Source organism: Hesperophylax consimilis, chromosome 5 (genome assembly GCF_061612785.1).
Source record: "Hesperophylax consimilis isolate HC1 chromosome 5, BYU_Hcon_1.0, whole genome shotgun sequence".
NCBI lineage: Eukaryota > Metazoa > Arthropoda > Insecta > Trichoptera > Limnephilidae > Hesperophylax > Hesperophylax consimilis.
In genome coordinates this window covers 16,574,364-16,598,108 of record NC_142840.1, presented here as the reverse complement: position 1 = coordinate 16,598,108, position 23,745 = coordinate 16,574,364, and the positions used below count along the sequence as shown (strand labels likewise).

General features: G+C 36.9%; 1 protein-coding gene across 1 annotated transcript in view; it reads right to left on the bottom strand.

The window, feature by feature from the left end:
• Positions 1–12,840: 12,840 nt before the first annotated feature.
• LOC149423581 (insulin-like growth factor) overlaps positions 12,841–23,745 on the bottom strand; it is a 31,963-nt gene continuing 21,058 nt past the window's right edge. Inside the window, exons 2-5 of the mRNA XM_089632020.1 lie at positions 20,302–20,558; positions 19,524–19,680; positions 16,485–16,578; positions 12,841–13,989 (exon numbers count right to left, since the gene is read on the bottom strand). Coding sequence (XP_089488146.1) covers positions 13,867–13,989; positions 16,485–16,578; positions 19,524–19,680; positions 20,302–20,470 — 543 coding nt within the window. The 5' untranslated portion in view covers positions 20,471–20,558 and the 3' untranslated portion in view covers positions 12,841–13,866. The remainder of the gene's footprint in view (positions 13,990–16,484; positions 16,579–19,523; positions 19,681–20,301; positions 20,559–23,745) is intronic.

Genomic DNA, 23,745 nt, shown 5'->3' with positions numbered 1-23,745 from the left:
ACCAACAGCGAAATTTGAATTTTAGCTGTACTATTCAACACATTCAATATTAGTTGGGTAATATAATATCCCGTGTATAAAGAGAGCAGTACATCTCTATGATGGGAATATTTTCGTTCATCATAGATAAAGCACATTGAAAATACGTAAAACTGAACCTTTTTCTTAATTTTTTAAATATCGCTTTAGTGTCAGTGGTACCAAACACTGCATCCGGAGGATAGTTGTAAAAATTGATAAAAGTATTAAGTACCTACTTTATTTCAAGTTATATGAATTTCTAAGTTTTTATTGTTTAAGATTTCAACATAATACTACCTAAAATCTAGATAACAAAAGTATTTTTGAAATACTCCAGTCTTAGGTCAAATAATGTGCCATCGGCTTTTTTTGTTTGTATTTTATTAATTATTTTTTTAGAAACAAAAAAGTTCATTGGTTGCAGTGAGAAGCAGTTAACAGAAAACTTAAAATAATTTTTTTGACTAAAATAATAAAGGCGGTAATGAAAAAAGGCAATATTATGAGGTAGAGTTGTGTGTATTGTAATGGTATTGTGTAATACGTTTTATTATTTTATGTTATACATTTTTTGTAATATCTTTTAATTTTGTATTCTAAGTGTTTGTTGTTTTCCTAAATTTTTGAATCCATATTGAATTAATAGATTGCAATTAGTTAGTTAGAATTTAGAATCGTTGTATTATATTTAGATTAGACGCTTATGGCGGATCAGACTGTGCAATTTTAGTTGAATGACTTTTATTGAACAAGATTTTGTTCAGACTTTTCAGTTTAACTCAAACCGATATTGATAATTAAAATGTCGTTTGATATTATTTGTGGCGCGTTTCTATAATTTCTGACATTTTGCAAAACAAACTTGAGAACATGTTATTGAAAATGCACAAAAACGTGATATTTGGGTTAGAAAATGGATTCTAAGAAGAATTGAATTAGGTGCATGTAATACTATTTTGAGTGAGATAGCCAGAGGCGGATTTGCAGTCTTGGCCGCCCTAGGCCCCAGACCATGTAGCCGCCCCTTTCTCAGTACCCATCATATTGACCAGGAGTATCCAAACTTTTCAGTAAGTTCCTAGGGTCAAAACCGTTTTAATTTTCCTGCCATTATCATTCATGGTTCATGGGGTGAGATTTGTCCAGGTCTTGGCGGCGGATACGTCTGCCCACCTGCTGCGTGGCGGGCCGGATCGAGAGAGACTGGGTGAGGGAGGCCTTTTGACCTTTCCAGCCGGACTATCTTGACCCATCGCCTTGCATCGCAGTTGGAGGGATGTATTCATACGTATGTCACTCCTGGACACACTAATCCCCAGATTCCTACCCACCCCTCATACATTTTCCTTTTCAGAACTTCATATCCTTCCCTTCCTTAAAAAGACCCTCCACACAGCATCACCTAAGATGACATAGGTCGTGAGGGAAAATATTTTCCTCAAAGCCTCCTGTGTGGAATTAATGTAAAAAATACGCTTGCTAAATTCGCTAGTTCAATTACTGTATAATAAGGAAGTTGAGTGAAAAATATTTTGACTTATAAAAAATATGTTCATGTAGATCAAAAAATATCGATTCTAAATATATAAATATATTTCTATATTATTATTCTTAGAATTAGTTAAACGTTCTTGAAAAAGGCCAATTATATGTTAAAACACTACTAAACTACATTTTCGACCAAAAAAACAAACTCCAACAAACACAAAATATCACTAATAGACCGGTCAGACAAGCGTACAAAGAAAACATAAAAACTCCGACGGTAAACACTACCTTTGGACAAAGACACCATAAATACCACGCTATTAAAGCATTCAACAGTCTTCCACTTGAAACAAAAATTGAGAAAAATAAAAATAAATTCAAACACAAAATAAAAAAATGGATTAAAGAACAAAAAGACAATATTACCAAAATACTATAACATAAAAGAATAAAACATATACACGCAACACAAAAAAATATATAAAACACGCAACACGCACAAACACATATATCATTATAAATGCCGATTTACATTCTCCTTTGATATTTTTCGTTTAGTGTTACAATTATATTTTAATTTTGAATCTTAATTTTTTATTTTAAATTTATCTTTATTTTAATGTTGTTTTTCTTTTATTTTCTTTTAATTGTATAAATTCTTAAATTATAAAATGGGGGCCTCAGCACGGGTAAACAACCCAGTGAGGCCAACATTACTTAATTGAAATATGAAATATTGTAAAAAAAATGTATCAACAATAAAAATAAAAATAAAAATAAAAAAAGCATTCAATAGCAATAGACTGTATACGCTCCACGATTGGTCGAAAGAATTCTGACGTCACATGTGTCGTGACTTGTACGTACAACGGATCACCTATGGTGCATCTCTTTCTATTACATGAGAGATGGTCGGTTTAGATGAGAGAGGTGTATAGGCCAAAGGTTTATTTGGGTTTGTCAAATATATGTACGTATTTGTTGTTATTATTATATGAAATGGATAAAGATACATATTCGTATAGTGCTTTATAATAATATGTTGTTGATTGCATAACTTAGAAGTTTTTATTATTATACATGTCACATAGCATGTGATACACTTCAGGCCGCCGGCCGCCCAGAAAAGTCTCACAGTGAACTGGGCTGTAAACCGTTATTTTACTGTTGGTCTTTACTTTTCTGCGCGGTGGTCCTGAATTCGCGCGGGGAACGTCAACAAGTAGCGACGGCAATACCGTACAAGTACCGTACCGGGCGGGAAAAGCAAATATTCTAACTTAAAATATTAATTTAACTATGAAATCTTTATCAATTTTCTTTTTTTTTAATAACATCAATTCTAATAGACAGTTAACATTGGTAAAAAAATTACTGGAATTCCTTGTTGAAGAATTAAAAATTTTTCCATACAAAATGCTTAAGCGACGTGGTTTTCACAGTTCGAATGACGTCACACCACACCCCGCCTCTTACCGCTCGGATTCCGCTCGTTTTGGCGGGCTTAATAAAATTTAAACTTTGAGAATGAATTTAATTATGAAAACAAACTTTAAAAAAAATACCAGTATTTAAGTTTGAATGCGAACATTGATAAAAAAATAAAAAATAAAATGGACTCAACTTCCTTATTGTCGATTGTCGCAGGCCACAACTGTAACTGTAACACAACTGTACACAACTGCTGACCCTGTACAAATCGCAAGTGCGCCCTACTGTCGAATTTGGCAGCCATCTCTGGTCCGGAGCCCCTAAATACCTGAAAAAAACCCTTGACTCTGTGCAGAAACGGGCGGTCCGTTTGATAGATTCCCCAATCTTAACAAACGGACTGTAATCTTTAGAGCACAGGCGTCAGGTAGGTATGCTGTCCCTGTTCTATCGGTATTACAATGGAAGATGCTCTGAGGAACTAGCGTCATTGATCCCTTCGGCACCGGTGCGTAGTCGGGATACACGCCAAACGCGCGCCCAACATTTGTACACAGTTGACATTTGTCACATGAGAACGGGTCGCTTCTACGATTCGTTCTTAAGTTCAACAGCTCGGCTGTGGAACGAACTGCCGGCCTCTGTGTTTCCTCCCTCCTACAACATGGGACTCTTCAAGACCCATGTTCACTCCTTCCTCTCCACAAAAAGACCCTCCACACAGCATCCCCAAAGATGACATAGGCCCTGAGGGAAATTATTTTCTTCAGGGCCTCCTGTGTGGAGTTAATATAAAAAAAGGCCGGATTGATGACATTGGCGGGCCGTTGTTTGGAGACCCCTGATATAGACCATAGACTACATAATGAATTTACTTTATTGACAACTTTTAGCTATTATGCATAACAATACCTAACGCGGTTCAGTCACTAGCGCAACTGAATCACGGTAGGGATTGGAAATACGCGAGCGGGCGAGCGACGGAGCATGATAGGTGTGGCGAGGGCGGCTGCGGGGCGTGGGGGCGTGCTGTGTGTGAACACGCTCTTGCATATCGCTATTTCGTACGTAGAATATTTAGGTACTTAGGAAGTAATTTCTTGTTATCATCTGTGACTTTTTGTCACGATTGGCCGCCCCTAATATCTGGCCGCCCTAGGCCCGGGCCTACATAGGCCTAAGGGCAAATCCGCCTCTGGAGATAGCATTACAATATTAAAAGATAGTGAAGGGAATCGAAATCATTTACGAAATTTGGATAAACAATTAAGGAATGTTGCACACTGGAAACAAGAATTTAAGTGTTATTTTTTAAATTTTTGCATATTAAGTCGATGCACTACGTCGTGTAATATTTTAAATCGAGACGCTATCAATAACACCCCTTTAATTCCCGTTTAACACCGTCTGCCTGTTTTGATTTATGCAAGAAAAAAACATGGCAAAAAGTACCTTTTATTTTATTTTGTATATTTCAGGCATAAATATTTTTTTTTTCCGATCATTTTATATATAACTTAATTTGCAACATTATACATTAAAATCATAATCGAAAATGGGTTCGTAAGTAGGAGATTTTGAACTTTAAAGCAGTTTTCATAGGCCTCATACATTTTTTCTGGGCTTATAAAAAGACTTATCTAAAAAATACCCGATTGTTTTAAAGGTGTATTCTACCGGCAGTATTGAATTAAAGCATCTGAAACACAATTTTTAAACCAAAAACACATGATTTTGCATTACTACGTAGTGCATCCCTTTAAGCGTGCAGCGGAACTAGACAACTTTACCCTCATCAAAAAATTTATTAAAAAAGTTGGAAGTTTTATTTTCAAGTCGTTTCAACAACGAATTGGTCAACATTATGAATACCAAAAAAGGTGACTTAGATAAATTGAAGGTTTTTCTTTCGTTTCGCCTGAGTAGAGTACAAATAAAATAATAAATTACTCAGTAAAAATATAATTGTTAACTACTTAAAATATATTTTTCAATAGAAATGTATGAACGCGTAAAGGAAACAACTTTAAAAAATACAGTATTATAGTTAAAAATATCTGTGACAGTTTCCCGTGATTAAATTTTTTGCTTTCTAATAAAATTATTTACAAAATAAATAAAAACCAGTTTTGTGCTTGAAATCGAACGTTTCTAGACTTCGTTTGTCGAGCGATTTTAATGCCTATTACCTACAATATAAGGTATACCAAGAACATACACATTTTTGGCTCGTAGCTTCCTCTTAAGATTTTTTTAAATAGTGTGTTATGATAATTAACACTTGAAAGTCCACTCTTTTTTGATTTCATTACTTTTTATGAGAAACCGCACAAGATCCCCAATTGCTCCCAACCGTCTGGAGCCAGTGAGACTATTGAATCCCAATTGGGGTATGTTGTGAGGCTGAAAGTAGTGTGTAGAGGAAGGAGACGAGGAAGAAGAACGTGGAGAAGTACCTGGCTATTCAGATCTGGTCACCAAATGCGGCCAAAGCCATTTCAAGCGACCGCGACGTTTCAATTCTGAATGGTCTTTTGACTTTTGAAATATTGCCATACAGAGATCCTGGCCAAATAGGCCCCTATCTCTTTCATCATAATTTTAAATATTGGTTGTAGAATAAATGGATTTTAATTTTAGTTGATTTAGAATTTTTTTTTGCTAGGTAACATGGCTGCAATATGGGGGGATTTAAAGTTTACGAAGGATTTGTTTGGGTTTTTTATAAGTCATTATTATATCATATATTATCAGTTAGTTATCGCCCTTTGTGGCAGCTGGACGCGTCATGCCGTCTTCCAACCGCTTTGTGTTTTTTTTTAGTATTTTCAAGGGAAATCCCTTTAAAATTATTTTAAAAATCAGTGAATCAACATTTTAAATTAACTTACCAATTAGTAATCAGAACTTTATAGTAATGTGATTAGAGTGCAGTGTTTTAAAAATGAATAATCGAAAATTGTGCTAAAAATATTCGAAATTCGCTGAAGTTGAACTTGGGACGAGAATCGGTAACTGTAGGTACGCCAGATGTTTTCAATGGAATTCTTGGAAACTCTGAAAGCCCTAACAAGTGCCTAGGGTAATTTATTATCCCGTCCGTCGCCTTTTATTGCGGGACAATGCACCACTAACATAATCACCAGGAACAAGTGTACAAGGAGATGGACTTGCCGAACGTCACAGCGGTGCTGCCAAGGTTTGTTATCTATGTGAGGATACTGTGGCAGCGCTTAATTAGCAGCAGACACATACCTGGACGGATGACGAACCTCGTGCTGGCACTGTTGGTGGGCGCGGTGCACTCTTTCGCTGCAGCAGCTGGTCCAGTTTCCTCACCACCTAGGATTCTTGCTGCAGAGTCTCCATCCTCTATCTTCATCGAATGTCACAGCGGTGCTGCCAAGGTCTGGAATCCATGAGAGGACATTGTGTCAGCGCTCTATTAGCAGCAGACACATACCTGGACGGATGACGAACCTCGTGCTGGCACTGTTGTTGGACGCGGTGCACTCTCTCGCTGCAGCAGCTGGTCCAGTTTCCTCACCACCTAGGATTCTTGCAGCAGATTCTCCATCTTCGTGTCACCTGTTTCTGTACTTCATTTTATTTAACTTAATTTCAATTTCAATTTGTAATATTTATATTTTTTTGTAATATCTGCATTAACTATAAAGTGCCCCTGAGGTGATATCTCACAAAAGCGGCGCTATACAAATCATCCAATAAATAAATAAATAAATATATTTTCATCGTACTGTGGGAGGTAGTTAAAGGACGCGTTTTCATGGGTGGGAAGGCCCACATAAAATGATTCCGCGAGACTTAAGATGTGATTTTTAAGGAAGGGAACTTCAGAGTCCCGGTGTAGTTGAGAAACCCTCACCCAACTAGAAGCTCCCAGAGCAATGCGAATGGCTTTATTTTTAACTGAGACTCTGAAGCGTGGGTCCAGATAGGGCTAGCGTAGGTTAGTTTAGACCTTATAGTGGATTTATAAATTGGGAGTTTGTTTCTTGAAGATAATTTTTTATTCTTTTTGCATATCATGGGATAAAGGGCTACACGAGTTCTATTGGCTGAATTAAGAGTTTTGGTGATATGCTTTTTCCAAGTTAATCTGTTGTCAAGAGTTATTCCGAGATATTTAATGTTTTTTTTCCAAGCCGAACAAGTGGATGTTAGGGGTCTTTTAGGGCGTCTACGGGAGAAAACACAAGCGGCGTTTTTTGATGGATTGATGCTAATTCGCCATTGTTTTAAAAAGGATTCTAGTTCTGAGGTGTGGTCATGGACGCGTCGTGTAGCGGTCATTTCGCTTACTGAAGTCGACATGACTTCAGTGTCGTCTGTAAATTTGCCTATTTTAGTTTTTTTGGTGCGATGGTTATAGATACTGGGGCGGGGGATATCGCTTAGGTAGATATTGAAGTGAACTGGCGAGAGAATGAAGCTTTGGACACCTGCTCTTAGCAGTCTCACTGTGGAAAAAATTCCATATAACTTGATTCTAAATTTACGATCTTTAATAAAATTCGCTATGAGTTGAAGCATTGAAAGGGGGATACCGAGGAGGTGCATTTTATAAATGAGACCTCTGTGCCAGATTTTATCGAATGCTTTGCAGACGTCTAGGGAGAGGACTACAGTGTGTTGGCGAGAGTTGAAACCGTTTGTTATTTGTTCGATCACCCGCAGAAGTTGGTGGAGAGTTGTGTGGCCCGATCGAAAGACGTGTTGAAAGTCAGGGATGAGTTTTAATTCGTCGAATATTTTTTTGAGTCAGCGAGGATTAGTTTTTCAAGTATTTTACCTGCACTGGGAAGCAGGCTAATCGGTCGGTGGTTTATGGCCTGAAGGGGGTCTTTACCAGCTTTTGGGATGAGAATAACGTCTGCAATTTTGTAGTCTTGTGGGAATAAACGAAGTCTAAAGAATGCATCGCTGATGGCTGTGAAGGCGCAACTGGATTTGAGGCATTTTAAATTTTTTATTTGAGATTAAGTCGGGACTAGGAGATTTTTTTTTTAAGAGTTTTTATATTTTTGGAAATTTCCTGAGGGGTTGTGAACGGGATTGGATTGTCTGAAGGGGTTTCTGTCAGAACGGATGAGACTTTTGAATCTACGGTTGAAACGAATTGGGGGTCATCGTAGGTCGTGGTCGGGGAAAATTGTAAGGGGACTTATTCTGATCGGGGGTTTTCTAAGGGTTTTAGAGAGTTTCCAAAAGGCTGTTCTGTCGTCGTCGAGAGTGGAGATGAAGTCGTGCCACTGTTCGTCTCTAAATTTTTGAAGTTCGACTTTTACCTGGTGTGAGAGATGATTCATACGAATGCGATCGATCGGGTTTGAATTCCGAATGGTAGTCTTCTGAAAGAAGAAAAATTCTGAAAGAGTATCTTCCACTCTGAAAATACTCATACTAATCCTAAATCCTTCTTATACATGGTTCTGATTGTTTTAATTTTATTTTCTCATGTCATTTCGGAAATGATATTATATTATAAGCGTTTTAATTTTTTAAATATATCTTGTTTTTGATCCCAAAGACAGGCATCGCTTTAGTAGAGATGAAAAAAAAAACTTAAACATTATGTCATCCGACCACAAAATATTAACGAAGACGTTAACATTTTTTCTAAATAAACGTCTTCTTTCGCTAAAGAAACGTGTGTTCAGATGTGGCGATTCGGTGTAAAGCTAGATGACTCACACTCGAAGAGTAAAAGTAGACGGGCTTTCAAGTCGCTCAACTAAAAACTTGATAAACTCTGTTGAAAGGGTGTTCAAACTTGTCGATTAGCTTTCAAGTGTCATTCAACAGAGAGTGGATCTACTAAAATCACCATGTCTGAAAGGGGTAATTTTCTCCAACGCTCTAACGGTGAAAGACCGGCAAACAACGGAAACCGGAAACTGTCGAACCCAGTCCCTGGCGTGTAACATAGTGGAGCCAAAACCACCTCCGAAGACTGAAATAAAGCATGTGTCCTGTATTCTAGCTGCAACCATTTTAGCTTCGAGCTTTCCATTTTGGCTCTGATCTTTTAGCTTTGGACTTTGGACTTCAGCTTTGAGCTCTAAGCTTTGAAGCTTTGTGTTTACTGGCTTAACCATTCAGATCTGAGATTTGAACTCATCATTTCAAATTTTGGAGAGAGAAAGCGAATTTATATATCTACCAACTAACCATCACACCGTTACCCCGCTGTGGTATTTTTTTATTAGCGCCAACTGCGTTCAGTCCTTTGTTAATGGAGTTACCTGCATTTACTCTTCTTTCAATATTACTGTCAGGCTTCCCATCCCTCGTAAACATACGAACTAATTAATCAAACTCATCCACCAGCTCCAAGTATTCCTCATTCATAACTATATTCCATATTGTTTTCGTAGTCTCTCTTTCAAACCCCATGACTTTAGATTTACTTACATTCCCATTAACTCATTATTAATACATACTTCATTCATCCTAGACACTAGAGACTAGATCTTCCATACTTTTAACAATCAGCACCGCATAATCAGCATATAACAGGCAACATACGATATGCAGGTCGTGTTCGAATTTTGACCTAATGATTCTCTTGCATTCCTTTGCCGATTTGTTGTATGCTGATCTGATTTCGGGCGTTCGAGATGTGTTGAAGGCTCGGTAAGCCGCGTTTTTTCGTCGAACTGCTTCGGTGCATTGTCGACTGAACCACGGCTTTGAGCCCCACCAGTTTCTTTAGTAGTCGATTGTATGAAGCCATCCATCGCCGATTTGATGACTTCACCAATCTCCTGGGCACATCTTGAAGGGTCCGAAGTCCGAAAACAAACAGCTGACCACGGAAAAGCGTTGAAATGGGCCCGCATACCGAACCAATCTGCTGACCTATAGTGCCACACTTTTCTCCTCAGCCTCTCATTGGTTGGTCTGAGGTTAACGGGGATTGATATCGTCACCAGGCAGTGGTTGGATGATCCCAGAGGCGCTGTGACGTCAATCTTATAACCGTGTGGCACAGTAGTTAAGAATAGGTCTAACAGATTGGAGCGGTGAGTCTGGACATCAGGAACCCTTGTAGGCTCCTGAACCAGTTGCTTTAATCCGTAGCAAATGGCAAATGATTCCGCCTGTCGGCCAGCCGAGTCCGTTGGGCCTGAGAACTTCAACCATGGTTCGTTATGAACATTGAAGTACCCCAGAACAATAAACTCGGCCGAAGGGTAGCGGGGAAAGAGATCATCAATAGTATCGCTCAAATGTTTGAAGAGTTCGGAAGTGTCTGATTCGCTATGGTTTGGTGAGCGGTATAGACATGCGTAGAATCTTGCCGTACTGGCAAGATTGACGCGCACCCACATTACGTCGAATCTGGAGTTTTCCAGACTCAATAGTCGTACACAGTTGACGTCAGCTCGACTATAGAGGCAGACTCCTCCTTTGAGTCGGAACTTGCTTGCAAGGGTAAAGCCCGGGCAGTCCAGATAGGAGAAGTCTGGCGGCTCGGCTATCTGAGTTTCGGATAGGAAAAGAAGGTTGGGACGTTGGGACAAAAGATGGTGATGAACAGAATTTAAATTTGTGTGCAGGCCGCGAATGTTGGCAAAATGTACCAACAGTTTTGGCCCGCACCGGGGACGCCTGCTACTCGCCGCTGTAATGATGTTAAATTTATTTTGATGTATATTCATGATTTTAAGTTTTTTTTTTTTTGTAAGGGTATGAGGTGAAAGGAAGGTCTGGAAAGGAAAGGTATGAGGGGTGGGTAGGAATCTGGGGTTCAGGCTGTCCAGGAGTGATGGGCGTTTGGTTCCAGCCCATCCACTGCGGTGCTAGGCGATAGGCTGGGAGAGTCCGGCTGGAGAGGGCATCCAATGCGCTCCAAACGCTGCTGCTGGGTCCCCTCCGGTCACGAACCGGCACAACAGCAGTGGCGGGGTTTTTTCACTCGCTGATGGGGCAGCCCACCCTTAGTCGTGAGCCTGAGGGTCGGGCCCCTGTACTATCGAGCGGCCCGGACAGCGGTAACCGGTTGTAAAGGGTCTCCCTCAACCAGCATCTCCCAACCGGCCCGCCACGCAGAAGGTGGGCCGACGCACCCGCTACCAAGGCCTGGGCAAACCTTAACCCATGAACCCGGGCACCCCTGCTAAGTCACCAAACGTAGCGAACCACTTGGGGTGACCTGTGGCAGAGGTGTTGGTCATCCAATAAATGGTTCCCAGGGCGGCGGTACCCATTCCCGCCTACCAAATAGAAATTCAGTCTGCATGGAATTATAATTTACTAATGTGATAAGCCCTGATGAAGCTTGAGATAAGTGACCCTTGGTTGGCTGTAATTTATTAATTCAATATAAGTGGTGTATTACAAAGTGTGTTTTTTTCATGTGGTATATAAACACATCCCTTAGGTATTTCCTTCCTTCGAAAAAAAATTTCTTTTGCTGATTTTGTAAATGTTAGATTTAGATAAATATTGGTGGAGAAGAATTAATAAAGTATGTAGTGTGTAAAAGAAGAAGAAAAACAGTGCATTTTATTAAATGTGGTTTTAAAAGGACGACGATTAGGTGTTATGAAAATAAATAGACCGGTCGGTGGCCGAGTTGACATCGCGCTTGGGTCCCACTCGGGCGTAGTGTGTTCAATTCCTCGGCTGGCTAAGTCCTCCATCACAACACAAGCAACATTTTCAGCTTACTGTGGTGGTAGTAGGAGATTTTCAAATATTTTCAGGTTATTCGTAACCCGGGAATGTTTGTCTTTCTTTAAAAAAAATAAAAAAATAAAATAATATAAAGTGAAAATGCAAGAATATAATAATAAGCAATACATTACAATAACAAGTTATATTTCATAAGGTCGTCAATTTCCGTGTGATCTTTTCTCATTAGCCATTTAGTGAAGTTTTTGTTAAAGGAATACATTTTAGTTATTGCCGTGATCTGTAGTGGCAGGTTGTTGTATGCCTGAGGCGATGTATACATACAAAATGGTGTGTTTGAGCAAAGGTTATTTGTCTCCCTTGTGTTTTCGCTCTCGTGTTTTTGCTATGGGCGATATAATTTTTTTTAAAAGAAAGACAAACATTCCCGGGTTACGAATAACCTGACAATATTTGAAAATCTTCTACTACCACTACAGTAAGCGAAAAATGTTGCTTGGGTTGTGATGGAGGACTTAGCCAGACGAGGAATTGAACACATTACGCCTGGGTGTAAGTGTGTTCAATTCATTAATTTATTTATTCACCACCGGTGGCGGTGTTAAAACATGTAATTACATGTTTGATACATGTTTTGATACATGTATTACATGTTTGATAGTTTTGATACATGTATTAGTTTTAGGCTTACCTTAAGATATAATTGCCTGACATTAAGAACTCTAATGCTGCGTGTAAACAGGACAAAGTTTCCGCGAGCCAAGCCACGAATTATGAAAAAAGAACGAAGCAACCGCAAACAGTTCAACTTTGTTCCTTTCCCGTATTTCGTGGTTCTGCTCGCGGAAATCTTGTCCCGTTTATATGTTCCCTTAAAGACTGGAAAAGCGACTTTGTTGGATGCCTGAAGGGCTTTCTAAATATGATTCGCAGGATTACTTTTTCTTATATATTGTGGAAGCAATTACATATTTTTACGGAAACATTATTATTAAGCTCTAAACAGCTAGGTATTATAAAGAATCTGTTTATAAGTTTATATAAAACGAGATCACTTATAATTGAAAGAATAATTAAACATTGATTTGAAAGCTCGAAGTGAAGTTTTCTTCACTGGGAAAATACAACATTGTGGTGTTGTGTTTGCAATTATTGATATTACAAAATAAGTAGGTTGGTATAAAATAAAAACCTTTATTTTAATGTTTAAACAATTCTTTATTTTAATAAATAGCTCTATTATAATAAAATGGGTTGGGGTGGTCCACACCCCAGCATGATGTAGTAACTTATGCATAATGTAATTAAAATAGGATGGCGTTTTACTACTAACTGTCGATGCTTATAATTATAAATAGGAAAGTCCTCTACTGGGATTCGAACACATAGGTGTTAATTATCTTCGTATATAATACAAAGTTTCTTCATCGGACATTGATTAAATTCCATCAATGACCACAAATATGCTACATCAAATTATTATAATGACACGATTGTTAGTTAAAATTAATAGTTCAATATTTACGTCAAGATTTACAACATATAACACACACTTAAAAAATAACTGAAACTTGAAATCATCAGTCGTTTCTTATTTTGGAAGTGGACTTATTTTTTAGTCTAGCAGTCAAGATATCAAGTCAATTTTCATCCGTACTAATACATTCGCAGGTAATCTCAGCTTCCAGCTACCCAGAGACAAACGGGTGTCCAAATAGTGACTACACCGAGACAGTGTGCGCAAATAATGAAAAATCAAAGTCTATTAATTCTTGACTACACAATGAATGAGAACGTGAAATAAAATATAAATGGGTGGTTGTGGTTGGTATTTATGTTTTCTTTATTTTTTCCTTGAGGCAGTGGAGTGCAGAATCTATCACCCCACTATCAAAATAATCGCGTTAATGAAAACCGCTGACACATATAAATACTAATACAGAGATGCATACAAATGCTGAATGGTTTAGTACAAATATTATTGGCGGCTAAACTGCGTAGCTGGAGTGTCAACAATTCAATTCTTGAAGTCCTTCACTTTCACCTTATACAAACACACTTTCTTCACGATTGCTCCTCTTACGTTTAATAAGCAATTTGTATCACAGTCAATATAGAGATCTCAGCAGGGCTGGCTCAAGGCACCGGACAGTCCAGAAGGCCCCGGCAGATCGTAAGGCGCCGGCGCCCGCCAGGTTAAAAGGCGCCGAGCCCCGTCGGGGCTGTCACCACTGTTTTAGTTGGCGGCCTTCTCCGGCCAGGGGTTTAGTAGCCCTGCATGCCCTGGTATAAGGGAGGCACTTCGTCAAGGGTTCTTGGCAACCGAAGGTATTCAGGAGACACGGTGCCAAACAGTGGAGCACTCCTCCGGATGCTCTCGATTTCGATCTGAAAAAACAATTCAACGTAAATCATGCCATTTGGCTTTAGGCAATCGTAGGAACAAAATAAAATGATTCGGTACTATAGGTGTTAACATTTCGAAGGTGTAGAAATTACCTACTGTATAAAATCACACTAAAAAGGTTGGGACGTCCAGAAATTTAATATAAGGTTTTGTAGATCGTTAATATTGGCTTATTTTATTTCTATCTATCGAATTAAATTCTTGGTGAAACATGGTTAGAAAAAGAACATGATAGACAATTATCGGTTAAAACTAAAATAATAATAGGTTATGGATGAAAATATTGAAACATAATCTATGTGGTATGAACAGAGCCGGCCCTAAGCCAAACGGTGCGCAACTAAAAATCTCAAGGGTGCTGTGTTAGGTATTAGGTATTATCAGCGCCCTGGCTCCTTGACTCTTTGGCTCCTATGCAAGTCGTCGCCCGGTGCGGACTTCTCCAATTGATCCCGCACAGGACCGGCCCTGAGTATGAAGATAGGTAAGGTGCCTAAGAAGTGTTTTTCTACTCCAGTACCCACCATCTACTCAAAATAAATTAATGATAATAATAATAAGCCGTAATAAATAATGATTGTTTGAAATTGAGTAGTATAAAAACGATTATTATGGTGCTTGTGTTATTTTTTATGAATAGGTTAGATTTTAAATAAATATATTGGTTAATACTTTATGAAAGTGGGTAGGTACTCGTAATAAATTACCAGACAATTATTTTTCAGGCTATATTAATAACTGGATGGAAACATGATCACAATCAAGAGTCACAATTTTATGATAAAAGTGAAATACATACTAAAACATGGACGTGAGTGTAATTAAATTTATCATGCAATTGATATAATTTTAACCCCCGCAAAACACATTACATAATTTTTTTTTGTATAAATGATTAGAAATATGAAACAAAAATATGTCATTAAATTTATATGCTGCGCTGTGATAATAAACTAAACAGCTCATTTTAGAAGCGTATGTAGCTAATATCATTCAAAACATACATGATAAAACATCTAAACCAGTGGATATACCCAGAATAAGTAATAAGACTATTTAGTTTGACAAATTAAATTTCAATTCATAAGAGGGAAAATTGACGTTAAATAAATAGACATTTAATTCTATGCAAAACGTACACTTATATCTAAGACATAACAACACAGATCACTTAATAAACATGAATAATTAATATCAGAAGACATTCACAATACATACACAAAAAGCTAAAGGTTAGTAGAACTTGGAATCTGAGACGGTCATTATTACCAATATAATAACGTTTCTTAGTATGATCGAATGCAATGAATAATAACTGTATACTGAATGCTGAACTTTTAATCTTAACTCCCGGTGAATTGATTTAATTTTCCGAATTGGAAATTTTTAACTTTAAACATTTTTCTGAAAAATTCTACTGCAATCCAGTTTCGAGTTTCATCACTCTTTTAATGAATGATAAAAAAGTTATCTCTAAAACGAAACAAATATAATTTTATTTTGTTCGAGTGACCTATTATGTAGAGAGCAAGAATGATTGTTCCATGTAAAATTTTAGAATAATTTTACAGAATGAATGAATTACAGAATTTTTCTAGTACATTTTTGTACGTGTTACTACAGCGGCGAATACTAATGTGATACGGATTTAATCCCTTGGTGGTAAATGGAAAGATAAATTCGTCTAAATTCATAAAATATTTAATCAATAATTAGAAATTATGGATAAGTAAATTTGTTTTTTCTATGAGTGTACAATTATGTGGCCTAGTACTAAAAGTACCGTCAAAGAATTCGATTTTTTACTTCAATAATTAGTCAATTCAAGTATCATTCTTAAGGGAATTCCAAACAATACCCGAAATACAACCCGAAAATCTTTGTGTGTTCACGATCTTATTACGGTAAATATTAACTATGGTAAAATGTACAGTACTTCCCCTCAGGGGAAGACAGAGAGGATGCATTGCCACACAATTCTGTCTGGGCACACATTCCTCGTTTCGTTCAGATTCGTAAATCATCCCATAGATTATTTTTGGAGCTACCAATCCTGCCTAGACGCGACTTAAGAATTAAACTAAAAAAATCTTCAGTAAATGGTTTGTCGTTTTTTTATTACGAATTTGGTACTTTTAGTATTAAGCCACAGCATAGTATACAACTTTCTTCCCCCGTGAGGAATATGTGGGTTGTTATAATTTGTTTAGTGAAAATCAATTTTGAAAGATTTCTAAATTACGTTTGTTCTTTTTTTAAAACATCTACGGCAAATTTCCGTGTCAGATTCCAAGCCACCCACACCAGCCACCTTCTTGGGGCGCCTGCGTGCGGAGCAGCGGCAGCGGGGCTTGCGTCGGGTCCGGCCCTGGCGGCCCTGGCGTGCCCGACCCCGCCCCCCGCCGCGCCCCCTGTCGCCCTCCCGCCCTTCCCGCCCCGCCCGCCCCATGCGTCCCTTGCGGGACTCGGCGCCCACCTCGGGTGCTGCGGACATCAGGCCCGCCCTGCCGGACTCCTCCGCCGCCTTGGAGAGGCCGCTGCCAACGGAGCCGAAGTTCAGATCGCCAGAACTGAAAAAATATAATATATCAGTAAGGGTTGACGCCAATCATAGAGGGTCATGATTATTGTTGCGAACACCTTTACTGTAATTTTGCTTATGCACCTACGAACAGAAGCGCGAGCCGTGCGGTGAATTATGGGAAATGAACAATTTTTAGGTTCGTACGTGTATACGCAGGATGGTTTCCTTGTCACTAATAGCCGCCATCGTCACACAATACGCTTATCATATCATGATGATTGAAAAAAACGAATCGGCGCGATCAATTAAGTGGTCAGTTGAGTGGGCAGTAGGAAGAAAGTTTGCAAGGAAATGATTTGATTTCTAGAAATTTCAAAAATTACTACCTACCTACAACAATGTTCATAAACCGCAGCTTGTGCTAAGAACCTACCAAGAATTTAAAATTCCTGATTGTGAAGTGATTTCACAGCTATTGTGCTAACTTTTTAAACCTTTGATTGAAAAATCAGACAAAAAAATATGTGTCACTGATTACATGCCTAATGTTAAAATTTCCGTGGAAATCTTACTTGGAAAATTTTCGCCTAAGCCGAAAAGCAGTTTAAAATCAACTTACGATATTATTAAGACGAGACAATACCCTATAATAAAGCCAGAATCTTAACGACGTAAGTGAAGCAGCCGTGCACAAAAATATGCGACGCGCGGCTCTGGTGTATTGGACATTGTTACTCTAGTATTGGACAGACCTGCGGTTGAATTTGCACTATCAAATCTCTAAAATAAATTAGGAATCAACGACACAAGTGATGAAGTCGTGTAAAAACAATATTCGGAGCACGCCCGGCGTAATGGACGGACCTAAGGTCGATGTTATCCTGGCAGGCCTAGATAATCGATTTTTCCGTGGGGTTTATTTAAATTATTTTTGATGAACGTATTACTAAATTCTCAAATATTTCTAGAGGGATCCCGTGGGAAGTTACTAATTCATATTCTAGAAAAGTAAAATCTGGTAATTACCGCTAATTTTGTAGTTGAAAAACGTTGTATAAAGTTTACCATTTTGCATAAAATATTTTAATGGCAGGCCCCTGTTTTTGTTAATCTTAAATATAAGCAACTTGCATCCGTACGGATCCCTCATGAAAAAAATGAGGTTTTAGTTAATTATAAAATATAAATTAAATAATTCAAATGTGAGCGTCAAGCAAACCCCCGTTATTAGAATCTTATGTCGCCTTAATTAATAATCACAAATAATTAAATTAAGTATCTGTTTAATGAGGTGACCATCGTGATAACATTATCTCTAATTTCCTCGTTCTAAAGTTAATTGACTATTTACATCAACCATTTCACTGGATCAGGGTAATGATTCTCCAATCCAGGACGCTCGCAATCGCCGTCGAAAGTACATACAATGGTCTACATTCTTATTCTTGAAACTAGTCGAAGGTACATAATTACATACGCCAAACGTCGAAAGTCATCAAAACGTCGATGACGCAGCGTCACTGATGCTCAGCGGTGGAGACAGACTCGCGTTTGCGAATGCTGCGGTGGTTGATTTATAGGTTTTATTATTTTATTTTTATTAAAGAATTATTAAAAAAAAACATACATAGTGTACAGAATATATGTTACAATCAACCTACATAGTAATTAGTTCACTTTATGTTATAAATAAGATGTACCACCATAATAAATCTAAGCTTGTGTGTATGGGGGATGTGTTATTATGTTTGTTGTTACTTTATTTATAAGTTAAAGTATTCAGTATAAAATTTAAAATGTTTATTGTGATTTATATATTTGATACTTTTTGGTGATGGATAAAAAAAAAGTGGGTGTGTCAAGCCTACGCAAGACAGAAGTGAAACTTCTAGTATTCCTCTCTCTCTATTTTCATTTCATCATCTCTATTTTCTCTCTTAGGTTAGTTTGAAAATTAGAGGTTAAATAATTCAACGACGAAGCATGGATTTGCTTTTTCTAATATTTTCTTATAGATGAATGACGTTCGATTAATGTATAGTTCCAAAAATTTTCAATTTATTCACAAGTATACAATATTACATAAATAACAATATTACAATTAAAAATTACAAAGAAATTACAATGACAATGATGTGTTCATCACCTCTATCTCGTCACTACTCATTTTTAACACTGAAATTCTGTACCAAACCGTATGAACCACAATCAATTACGTATTTCACTCGTATTACACTCACGACGCAGTATACTAACCAAGCAGCTGATGCTTGGCGTGGCGCAGTTCGCTGGTGTCTGAGAGAGAGGAAAGAAGAGAAGAGAGAGAACGTTCGTGAGCGGCTCCCCCACCTCAACAAGCGCATATGGTGAGAGAGGGACAGTGAACGGTGAGCGGTGGTGGGGGTACCCGCATTTTCGTGTCGATCCTGACTCGGTTTTACTCCGTCCCCGAAAATCCATTACGCGCCTAAAGAAGTTTCACTTCAAAAAACTTTATTCCGCGATATTTTTCAATGAATTGCCTTTCTGTTTTTTTTACGTTTTGGAGTCGGGAAAATTGAATTATAAATATATTATTATTATTATTTTAAAGAAATTCAGGGTTTTTAAGTTTTTACCGAGGAAAATCATAAGCTTCTTATTAATTTGGTGTCAGAACATCTTTTCCTGATTGATTTAAGTGTAAAAAAGTACAAAACACATCGACACCAAAAAAGAGTAAAATTGAAAATGTTTCAAAAGGAATCGATTCGTTGTATTTTAGTTTTACTGAATAAAATTTATAGGAGAAAGACAAGACGCTTAGGTCAGCGATGACGTAATGTCTGGAGTCGCGTTGTGTCGCGGCCCTCGGAAGTGACTTGAATATCAGCGACGCTCCCTTGACACTGTAAAGGTGCTCCGTGCGTGGTCAGAAATTAAGGCGCCTCGGGAATAGTCACTCCAAGGAGACTAAATAAATATTATGTGGTTTTATATTAATGTCAGTACCTTTTTCTGGGTTTCTGTTGATGTGGTTCGGCACAATAGCTCCTGATCGTGCTCCACGAACAACCCGAGTAGCAACATTCTGTGGCGACGCCAACGCTAATACTCTTGTAGTATTGCTGGCGATTCGCTTTGCCGTGGTTGCTGCTGGCGGTATCCCCTGAAGAATACAGTCAAAATAAGATTCTGATTTAAATATAGTCTGCAGTGTATAATGATTACCGAAACATAAATAAACTAGTTGTGAAAAATGAGTGTTGCAATTTTTTATTTTTTTTATTTGCCTAAAGCAAATTAAGAAGCAAAATAGTATTAGTAGTACTTGAACGTAAAATACGTCTAAATTTTTAAAAACTTTGGAAATGGATCATACAGAAATTATACGATCCAAGCGTTCGAGAATTTCACAGTCCATTACACAATAATCGTTTTGTTAACACTTCGTTTTAACCATCTTTATCATTTAGATACAACCGAAATGATTCGTGAATCGTGAGCAATGCTCACCTGTAGTAATTAAATTTTAAGTAAACCCCGATGAGGTGAGGTTCCAAATGTTGCGATGGATACCACTGACGAAACATTTGCGTACAACAAATATGTTCCCCAGTGGAAGCGACACAGAGTATATCGAGGAAGAAATTTAATAAGATTTGAACAGAATGGGAAGGCTGAATTGACGACTGGACTCGAATGGATAGAGACTGGAAATTAACGGAGGAAGCCAAATCCTACCCTGGAATATACCGCGATGATGATGAATATGACAAATACAACTTACCGACCCAAGCAGGTGGGTTGTAGCCTCCTATACCGCACGCCAACCTCAGCGCGTCGGCTAAGTGGGTGCCGCAGTACCTGGACCGTCCGCTGGGCTGAGCGTGGCATGCGGCGAGCAGGGTCGTCGTTACCATCAGAATCCTCACGGCGTCACTCATGTTATAAACCATCTTCAAATCCGATTGGAAATTCAAACAAAAGACAGCAAACAGCAAAAACACCAAAAAGGGATGAACTGAAAGGAATATTGAACTGAATCTGAAACAAAAGAAATGTAAACATTAATACCGTTAATATCCAATTGATACCTATCAAAAATTCAACCCTTGGTCATACTAATACATAAAAATATTTCGAATCGTAGAACTTTTAGGCCAGTTGTTTCACAGAATTTGAACAATTCAAGTTGATTTTCAGTTCTGTGAAAGTTTTGTTTTTATACCATAATGTCTCAGTTGTTTCACAGAACTGAAATAACAACAAAACTTGAAAATTTACTTTGAAATTTGATAAATGCTTCAACTGGCCTTCAGAAATGTTTGTTAACTATGAATTTCATGTGTTGCGTTTTAGGGGAGGAATTTTTAGTACCTATAGACTTTTATATTATTATTCTTAATGATAAACTAATTTTTATTTTTTATTAAAACACAAATAACATTGTTTACATCACTTTATTTCGATACAAAATCTCAACATGTTTCATGAACCAAGTTCACTTCATCAGGAGCACAAGTATACCTGATGAAGTGAACTTGGTTCATGAAACATGTTGAGATTTTGTATCGAAATAAAGTGATGTAAACAATGTTATTAAAAAATAAATAATGCCGTCACAAAGTGAAAACAGTTAGAAGAAGTTTTCTTCGAAAAATTAATTTTTATTGTTGGAAATCGGAAAGCTGCGGGTTCAATCCATGTCGGCGGCATGTATTTTTTTTCTGAAGATTTTTCAATTTATAAATGTGTTTCAGACTTTACAGTGATCGAGTTTTCGCGTCATTTATTTATTACATAAATATGTTAAACAGGATTATTTTGTTATCATGAAGTCATTTAGTGTTATAAATAAGTTTCTATCGTATTTTACTTCATTTTAAAATGTTTCGATAGAACATATCACCAAAGTGTAAAAATCGAAAGAAAGCCATTTTTCATGTTACCTTGTCTTTTAAGTTCATTTACTTTGACTAAAAACGTCAATTGGATTAAAAGTTTGTTTGATATGACATTTTATGTCTTGTTTCCGGATATAGAATATAAATTCATTTTATTCATTGAAAAATTGTTTTTCAGGTCAAAATTAAATTAGATAAGGTTAAAAATACATCATTCGTGAGCGTAATATAATTATAATTTTTGCAAAGTTTTAACAACATTCAGTGATAATTATAATAAATTATTAAAAGCAATAATTAGTCGGTTGAAATATCCATACAAATTGAAAATATCTCCCGAGTAAAAATAATTGCCGGCGACGGGAATTGAATCCGAGCCTTTTGATTTCCGGTCAGGTGCTCTGAGACCACTGACCTATGTCGGGTTATTTGAAACACGCCAAATAATTCAATATGTACTAGTAGTTCAATCAATAATTACTGCTTATTATATTTTTTCACCTTTAAACAACCAACTTTATTTTGTGGGAAAGGCTTTGATAGTGCAAAATTTCCCACTGGATGGCGTCGAGACATATTATATCTACATTTGTTGGTGAAATAATTAGTGGTGAGTGGTGACTAATTATGGCTTATAATAATTTGTTATCCTTTGTGATATGCATAAAAAACCTTGTCTTATAAACATTAGTTTATCATTAAAAAAATATCATAATTACAATTTTTTATTAGGGACAAACGTGCACGAGAACGTAATAACATTTCTACACAGTGGGGTATCAGTTTAAAATAAATAAGTTATCAATTATTATTAGGCACACTATTGGTGAAAATAGTAAAGGTTTTCTGTTTTTAAATTATTAATAATTTTTAAAACTATTTGGTTATAATATCTAAGTTTGGAAGGACAGTGTTGCCTTGTACAGCTTAAATATTTATTTACTGGATTCCTAGTTAAATAAATGTTCAACTTCTATTTTAACAGTTGAGAGACATACTATACGTATTCCAAAATACGTAAATTAAAAAAATATGTATATCTATGAAAACTTACCACCAACTTTTTAATAATAAGATATATTGTTGACGTGTGAGGAAGCTTGACAAACAAAACTTGAGCGATACTCCCGAATTGTTACTGACACTTCGTCTTCGAATTACCTCGTTTTATAGGCCCCGCCAGGGTAACCCGATACACCTAGATTTCAATCATTTAATCAATCAAATAATAAGGTTTTTCAATTCGGATGAAAGCAAGGAGCCGCGATAGGGTTCCCATTTCCATGTTCCGTTTTCATCGTCGAATTATTTTTGAGTGGCCGCCGTGAATTGGCACTTTTCACCTGTAGATAAAAATACGAAGCTGTTTGGGGTATGAGAATTTTTGAGTTAACGGGGTATTACATCCTGCTGAAAGACAGTATTCAGACAGATTTTTTCGGAGAATTTGAACAATTCATCAAATTTCAACGTTTTTTTTCAGATTCTGTAAAAGTCCTATTTCAGTTCTGTTATTATATCATTATAGGCTGGTAGCTTGACAGAACTGAAATAATAACAGAACGAAAAAATCTTTCATTGAACTTGAAAATTAACTTTGAAAAATTAAGAATTACTCAAATTCTCAGAAATAAATAACTCCTCCTTAATGTTAGTTATCTAATTTAAAATAAGATTCGATTTATGTACTTAGCTCATTTTAGGAATATTTAAGCTGAAGTATGTTTTAACCTATTACAATTATTTTATTAATTACTATATTATTTTGACATTTTAAGAATACGTAAAATATTAATTCTTTGTTCTCTTCACTATGAGATCTCATGTGCTACGGCGAAATAGGTTTTGGATAGAGCAGGCTTTTTAGCGAATTCATTGGTTCTACTTCAAGGTATAGGGTATTTTCAGTAATTTCTATGACGATGGTTTTTAAAATAATAATCAGTTTTTTTGATAATTCCTTGCTGGAATTAAATAAATAAAATTTTATTTTGAAAACCCCCACAGGGGTAAACCTAAAGTGGTTAACAACCTAAAGTTATCAATACATATTTAAAAATGCACGAGACGCAAACCGCGCTAAAGCTACACCTATGTGAAAAAAACACAGAACTACAGTGAATATATTGCCACTTTACAACCTGATTTAACATTGTAAGCATGTAGGAACATATTTTACCTTTAGAAATAGAAGTAGGAACCGATCTAATTATCATTTTAAAAGATGTGCATTGCTTTTGAAACCCTAATTGAATCACACTGACTTCAAAGCTTCTGTGAGTGTGGCAAAAGATGTTTTACTGATGTTGTGAAAAAGCTATCAATGA